The sequence below is a fragment of the Saccoglossus kowalevskii genome, chromosome 14, assembly GCF_978046115.1.
Source record: "Saccoglossus kowalevskii chromosome 14, keSacKowa6.1, whole genome shotgun sequence".
NCBI classification, from domain to species: domain Eukaryota; kingdom Metazoa; phylum Hemichordata; class Enteropneusta; family Harrimaniidae; genus Saccoglossus; species Saccoglossus kowalevskii.
In genome coordinates, this window is record NC_140654.1 from 9,271,385 (window position 1) to 9,279,627 (window position 8,243).

The 8,243-nt window shown below is 35.5% G+C and overlaps 1 protein-coding gene across 2 annotated transcripts in view; it reads right to left on the reverse strand.

Moving 5' to 3' along the window:
• LOC144359175 (uncharacterized) overlaps positions 1 to 6,497 on the reverse strand; it is a 32,606-nt gene extending 26,109 nt beyond the window's left edge. For both annotated transcript variants that reach the window (XM_085507878.1, XM_078012374.2), the window contains exon 1: positions 6,276 to 6,497. In XM_085507878.1, coding sequence (XP_085364004.1) covers positions 6,276 to 6,323 — 48 coding nt within the window. In that variant the 5' untranslated portion in view covers positions 6,324 to 6,497. The remainder of the gene's footprint in view (positions 1 to 6,275) is intronic.
• Positions 6,498 to 8,243: the final 1,746 nt, after the last annotated feature.

Sequence of the window (8,243 nt, forward strand, 5' to 3'; positions counted from 1 at the left end):
GATGTTGGGTATTATTTTACTTTGTTTTCCTGGAAATCTCTTTGCTTGCACTTCAATTGAACTACAAGTATTCTGTCACATGACTGTCTAGCTAAATAAAGTAAAGAAGGTTGAATATATATTTTAAGCAACTGTAATGTTCATTTAAGGGATGGAGTCTACACAAATATGTTTTGCATTTTTTCAATTATTCTTATTTATTTATTCTTTTACATAAGATATTTTTAATTTCTTTTTGCAAAAGACCAAATTGATCAGAAAAAAAATAAAACAAACAAGAACTTTTGATTTCAATACAACTGGTAAAAAAAAAAGATTTGATTTTAAGGTCTAGAGGAAAATATTCATCGATTCTGAAAAAACATATAGACCAGAAACTTTTCTACTGGTCTAATCAGATTGGGTTGTTCATTTCCTAGAAAGAACTAGGAATTGTTGTTCATTTCCTAGACAGACTTAGGATGTGTTGAAATTGTCTAGACAGAACTAGGAGTTGTTTACCATTGCCTAGACATAACTAGGAGTTGTTGACCATTGCCTAGAGAACTAGGAGTTGTTGACCATTGTCTAGACATAACTAGGAGTTGTTGACCATTGCCTAGACAGAACTAGCAGTTGTTGACCATTGCCTAGAGAGAACTAGGAGTTGTTGACCATTGCCTAGACAGAACTAGGAGTTATTCATTGCCTAGAGGGAACTAGCAGTTGTTGACCATTGCCTAGAGAACTAGGAGTTGTTGACCACTGCCTAGACAGAACTAAGAGTTGTTGACCATTGCCTAGACAGAAATAGCAGTTGTTGACCATTGCCTAGACAGAACTAAGAGTTGTTGACCATTGCCTAGACAGAACTAGGAGTTATTCATTGCCTAGACAGAACTAAGAGTTGTTGACCATTGCCTAGATAGAACTAAGAGTTGTTGACCATTGCCTAGACAGAACTAGCAGTTGTTGACCATTGCCTAGACAGAACTAAGAGTTGTTGACCATTGCCTAGACAGAACTAGCAGTTGTTGACCATTGCCTAGACAGAACTAAGAGTTATTGACCATTGCCTAGACAGAACTAGGAGTTATTCATTGCCTAGAGAGAACTAGGAGTTGTTGACCATTGCCTAGACAGAACTAGGAGTTATTCATTGCCTAGAGGGAACTAGCAGTTGTTGACCATTGCCTAGAGAACTAGGAGTTGTTGACCACTGCCTAGACAGAACTAAGAGTTGTTGACCATTGCCTAGACAGAACTAGCAGTTGTTGACCATTGCCTAGACAGAACTAAGAGTTGTTGACCATTGCCTAGACAGAACTAGGAGTTATTCATTGCCTAGAGGGAACTAGGAGTTGTTGACCATTGCCTAGACAGAACTAGCAGTTGTTGACCATTGCCTAGACAGAACTAAGAGTTGTTGACCATTGCCTAGACAGAACTAGGAGTTATTCATTGCCTAGACAGAACTAGCAGTTGTTGACCATTGCCTAGAGAGAACTAGGAGTTGTTGACCACTGCCTAGACAGAACTAAGAGTTGTTGACCATTGCCTAGACAGAACTAGGAGTTATTCATTGCCTAGACAGAACTAGCAGTTGTTGGCCATTGCCTAGAGAGAACTAGGAGTTGTTGACCACTGCCTAGACAGAACTAAGAGTTGTTGACCATTGCCTAGACAGAACTAGCAGTTGTTGACCATTGCCTAGACAGAACTAAGAGTTGTTGACCATTGCCTAGACAGAACTAGGAGTTATTCATTGCCTAGAGGGAACTAGGAGTTGTTGACCATTGCCTAGACAGAACTAGCAGTTGTTGACCATTGCCTAGACAGAACTAAGAGTTGTTGACCATTGCCTAGACAGAACTAGGAGTTATTCATTGCCTAGACAGAACTAGCAGTTGTTGACCATTGCCTAGAGAGAACTAGGAGTTGTTGACCACTGCCTAGACAGAACTAAGAGTTGTTGACCATTGCCTAGACAGAACTAGGAGTTATTCATTGCCTAGACAGAACTAGCAGTTGTTGGCCATTGCCTAGAGAGAACTAGGAGTTGTTGACCACTGCCTAGACAGAACTAAGAGTTGTTGACCATTGCCTAGACAGAACTAGGAGTTATTCATTGCCTAGACAGAACTAAGAGTTGTTGACCATTGCCTAAAGAGAACTAGGAGATTTTGACCATTGCCTAGACATAACTGGGTGTTGTTGACCATTTTCTAGACAGAACAAGGAGTTATTGACCATTGCCAACAGCGCTAGGAGAAGTTTACCATTGCCTCGACGGAAGTTTTCCTTGAATCAGTCAGGATTGCATAAAATATGAATCCCAGTTGAATCACTTTCCAAGAAAATATTTTACATAACTGGTGTACAGTGCAATGTGGGATATGTCTCATTTGCTGTATTAAAAGCACATCTCCATTAGAATATACCGGTAAACAACATTATCTACATAAGCACATGTGCTACCAATAAAGCACTCCCTCGAATATAATCAGAAAATCACTAAATTAAATCACATTTTGGGGGAATAGCTTCCATACTATCTAATTTGTAATTTCTGTTTTTGATTACTATAGCCCACAGGGCAAATACTTTGTGCATACCCTTACCAAAATTCATTAGACAAAATGTATACTTTTTGTGTGCAAAAAGTGTACAAATTCTGAATAAATTTGTACATTTTATGTATAATTTTTGTATACAAGAAGTACCCTATATTTGGAACAGATTTGTATACAAAAAGTATGCAAATACTATGCAAATAGTGTACAAAAAAATGTACTTTTGTATACAAGAAGTATCCCATATTTGGAACATTTTTGTATACAAAAATTGTACAAAGCTCAATTCATAAATAGGGTATTTATTTAACAAAATGAAATTCAACTTCATTGTGCCTTTTCATTTGAGCAAGTGTATGGTCTCATTACACAACAGCATGTATTTGTATTTACCCATACTTAGATTTAGAATTCAATTTATCAATTGTTTATGCTTACCTGACCGACTATATAGTACATTCATTTACAACTTATGTTGTATCTGTTTGACATATATGTGAGCCAAGGATGTACAACAAACTGATTGTGGTGAGAGTAATACTAATTTATTTCATTGTATTTTCCTCAACTGAAAATGACAAAACTAGATATATAATGGAAAATTAAATTTTAATTTAGTTAAATTGATCAAAAAAAAGTTCATAAAAATTGGCAATAAGTCATGTTAGGACCCAAAACAGGATAATTTTTAATATATGCAAATTAGGCAAACTCTAAATAACTCTCGTGGGAAATGTGTTATACACTCTTCTTATAATGACTGAATTCTTTCAGTAAACTGTAGTAAAAATATAATTTTACTGATATTCAAAAATATAGTTTAGTATTCCTGTAATTAATCTACTAACAAGCAGCCTATCGGCTGAGATAGCTCCGCTGTTAGCAATGCACATTTCAATTAAAGAACTGAAGAAATCATTAGAAAATGAACAATATGTAATATCAAAGCAATTGAACTTTTGGTTTTTAACAAGAAGTCGAAAATATCACTTTTTACCAAAAATGACAAAAATATTCACTAAAATTAGAGAATTGAAGATATCATCACAAAATGAACAAATCTGAGAGAGGTCCACATGTAGTACCTATATATGTAATATCAAAGCAATTGGACTTACAGTTTTTAACAAGAAGTCGAAAATATCACTTTTTACCAAAAATGACAAAAATATTCACCAAAATTAGAGAATTGAAGATATCATTACAAAATGAACAAATGTGAGAGGGTCCACATATAGTACCTATATATTTAATATCAAAGCAATTGGACTTGCGGTTTTTAACAAGAAGTTGAAAATATCACTTTTTACCAAAAATGACAAAAATATTCACCAAAATTAGAGAATTAAAGATATCATCATGAAATGAACAAACCTGAGAGAGGTCCACATGTAGTACCAATATATATAATATCAAAGCAATTGGACTTGTAGTTTTCAAGAAGAAGTTGAAAAAGTAAAACATTGACACGGACGATGACGGACGACGCCGGACAATCACTCATATGATAAGCTCCGCTCGACAAAGTCGACAGCGGAGCTAAAAATGTTTTTATACTCTCTTATGAATTTAATTGAAAAATAAATTCCATATTTTTGTACAGTTTATGTATACATATATTGTATTATTGAGCGTAGTTAAGTTTATTCAGATTCTAAGTCCAATTTTTGTACATTCTATGTATACATAAATAATACTAATATTTGTCAAGATGCCAAGTCAATAATTTGTACAATTAATGTATACATAAATTATACTTCATTCTGACATGATTCTAACATAAATTTGTTTGGTTACTCTTTATTTCTTAGTCATGATATATTGTACATTTTATGTATATGTAAATTATACAATATTTAGGCATTGAATCCTATGCAAAAAATCTGTACATTTCTAGTATACAACAAATATACATTAATGAATTTGTATAAAGTGTGTATACAAATAATGTACTGCTGTTTTCTTGTATGTATGAATTTTGTATACAAATAATGTACACAATTTCAAAAAAGTATACTTTTTGTACAGAATATGTATACAATTAATATACTATTGGGGCGGACAATTTGGTAAGGGTATAACATACATAAATTAATACAATTACAGCAAGTCCCAGAAGTATTGGAGCAGCCAATTTGCAAACTCGCTAGCGAATTGGCTAACTACTTGGGTTTTGACTGAACGGTTGGCTTTCGAATCTTGCTGGCGCCGTCCTGTGGTCACGCCTACTCTGGGTGAATCTATATAACAGTAGGGGAAGATCGTCATACTTTAGTTGGATGGTGATTTCGCTTTCAAATATACCAGGGAAAGTGTTCTATTTTCTTCGTGTAATGAGGTGTTCCTATACAAGAGATTTTCTCGCCCGGAGTGGACGCGACCACGAGTCGGCGTAAGCGAGATTCAACTGAAAAGCCAATTGTTTAGTCAAAACCCAAGCAGTTAGCCAATTCGCTAGCGAGTTTGCAAATTGGCTGCCCCAATACTTCTGAGAGTTGCTGTAAACTTCAACAACTGGTTGACTTCATGCACAACCCTTTATACTGGTGTAAATGTTGCTGTACTTTGCTCAGTTATGCTAGTTACATACATACAGGTAGCAGGTTGGGTGGGGTTATGAAAAAAAACACAATTTGTTGTGAGCAAATAAAGAAGAAATTGCACCATGCTGTGTAATTTGAAAATAAGAAAAGCATGTGCATTTCATTAATTCCAATAAACCCTAATTGGATTTCATTTTGTATAGAAATGTTATAAATTGAGTCAATATCAATTATTTTATTTGACCCAAATTCAGTACATTTTTCGTGTTCAAGGCTAACAAAGCCATTGAAACAGTTGAAATATATTCCTGTTATTTATAAAATGTCTTTGCTATATACTGATAGAAACAACCAATTACTGTAGAATACTTTATTTTCGCTTGGAATTGATTTTCTCCATTTTTGCTGAAGGAATGATTCAGTGAAAATAAAATCCAGCAAATATACCTTTTTTTCCTATATTTTACATTTAATTCGTCAAAAATTAGCGAAAATAAATTTTATACAAAACATTCAAAAAGTCTATTCTGCAAAAATGAATTCCAGCTAAAATAAAGTATTTTACGGTATATGTGGAAATTGCAAACTATACTTCTATGTACAGCATTTCAATAGAATCTATAGAAATGTGGTCGGAAAGAACAATTATTTCGAACGTGTTATTTTTTTGTGTGTGTCTGAATTATCAACACGCCAAATATAGTAAAGGATTTGCTAGGGGCGGACGCTCTTTCAAAGTTAAATTGTTGACTTCACGCTCCAGTTGTACTTTACCTCCCACTGAAATAAAAATTAGGCCAGAGTGGGACCAAGTCGAATTTTGATCACAAGTTTGAATTTACGAGGCTCCACAAAATATCTATCCGGCCAAGCGTCCCTATAAACAGTAAAACTGATCTAGCCAAGTTCAATGTCAACAGGAAATGTTATATGTGCACTTGTGGGAAACGTGTTCCCGATGACTGTCGAATAAAATGAACACGGGCACGGCCCCGAGTACCATGAGGAAGTAAAGTTATAAAAATGATTATCTCGTTGTTATTATGAAATGTGTGATAACTTACTATAAGACAAGTACTATTATTACAAAAGTAACCCATTTCAGTTTCACAAACATGAGGAAAACTCTGAAACTGTACAGATAAATTATTAGAATAGCTTGAGATCAACTGATACGTACCCAGGCTCCGAACAGCAATAAAATCCAACACAAACTTTTGGCGCTCATTTTAGGCGAATTTCTCTCTTCAAACACGACAGCCTTAACAATTGTGGATACCGAGAGAATCGCGCGAAAAATATACCAATATTATATACGGTAATGCGTGCATATTCACTTATTTTGACGCGAATTTTTTTACTGCGTCTACGCGGAAATAGGACAGAAATCTCTACTGCAGAACGCCTCTGACCTCACAAAAATGGGCGAACCCGGAAGTAGGGTATCTATTGTCCCACGCCAACGTCCCGTTGATTCTTGGGTGAGAGTTCCCAAGTTTGATATGACGTTTCTTCCCTCAAGGAAGTAAATTCATTGACAGTATGTAAAAAGAAATGTATTTGTGGTATCTGCACTGTATCTGTGTCACGTATCTTTTTGTGTTTCTAGACAACGTGCCTTTGAGACCTTTTCTATCGGTTTTTAGTCTGTAATCATTAGCACCACACGCTGTAATAAAGGGGAGTATGTTTACAACGAGTGACCTGTATGAATGTTTATGTTTTCAACGCCTTTCTCGTACGGTAAAAACATTGAGTACTAAACACAGCTGCCAGTTTCTGAAATCTCAAGACATAGAAGACCCTCCTCGTGTTTGCGAATGTTACAGACATAAGTACAGTCTTTAGAGGAATTATGGTTACAGCCATTCCCAGAATTGTTCGAACAGTCAGTTGGTTTGCAACTTTGCAAAACGCTTTTTGTTTGTCCAATCTAGACTTTAAAGCGCGATGGTCGTCGCGCAGCGCGTGTTCGAATTTCATGTAAATAAACAATGTATTTTACACGCGTTGTATACGTCGCTATGAGTCCCATATCGAACAGGACGCGGCACGACGACTGCCGCCCTTTAAGGGGCCATAGGGTAGGTAAATGGCAAGCAAACAGTTTGTTTCACTGTATACCCGGCTTTCTCCATTTATATGCTCACATAATATTTTAATTGCATAACACCAATATACAAACAAGAGACTGCATGCAAGTCTATATTTTATTTATTTATTTGTGTCTGTTTTCCGCCATAACTTTATTCGTGTTTGTTCGATTTTTGTAATCGCAAAATTAAAAAAGCATAGCTTTGGGGTTCATAGCTTTACCCTTTTTCGTGGTTTGTGTAATTTTCCTGCGTGATTTACTTTTCGTCATTTTTTTAAGGCCACCCATTTGACAAATGGACACGGAACGGGTGCTATGGACACCGCACAGAAATGACGATCAGCAAAGCGGGCCCGGACATCCGTTTCGTTCCCGGCATTAACAGCAGCTTAGATGACTGAATGTTCCGAAGCAGCAGGTGAACAGGGAAGTAGAATTAACTTAATATGACCAATTCTAGGAGTCCCTTCAGGACTTGTTATATATCGTATTAATGTAACAAATGATGTCCACGTCATTATTACATCACGTTGCAGCAGTCAATTTTGTAGTTCTTCAATTAGCACTATACTAGTTCTATGCTCAATCCCAAATAAATAATGTCAAGAAAGCTGTTGATCAAAATGAAAATTTTATATTTTTAGAATCTTTAGCTTCATCCTAGCCCTATCGTAAAGAAAAATGTGACAACTCGCTGTTTTGCTGATTTACTTCGCACATTTGCACCCATCCATCCATGCGATGTAAATATGTGAGATATATATGATATACTCGTAGCGTTATGGGCTAGTATATTGTCCACTCAGTACACTCGGTTCGTAGTTAATACAAGTCCATGACGCCACTCGTATCAACTTGACCAACTCTATATAAATGATGTCAAGTGATAATCGTATCATCGAAAAGAACAGCAACATTTAAATAATCTGTTTTGATACTGTCGTCCGCAAAGCACTTTAGGGGACGGCCAGTATGTCGAAAATAAAATAAATGAAAAATAGATATATATGTACATACTTATTTTAAAAAAATGATATACATATTTAATTTTAA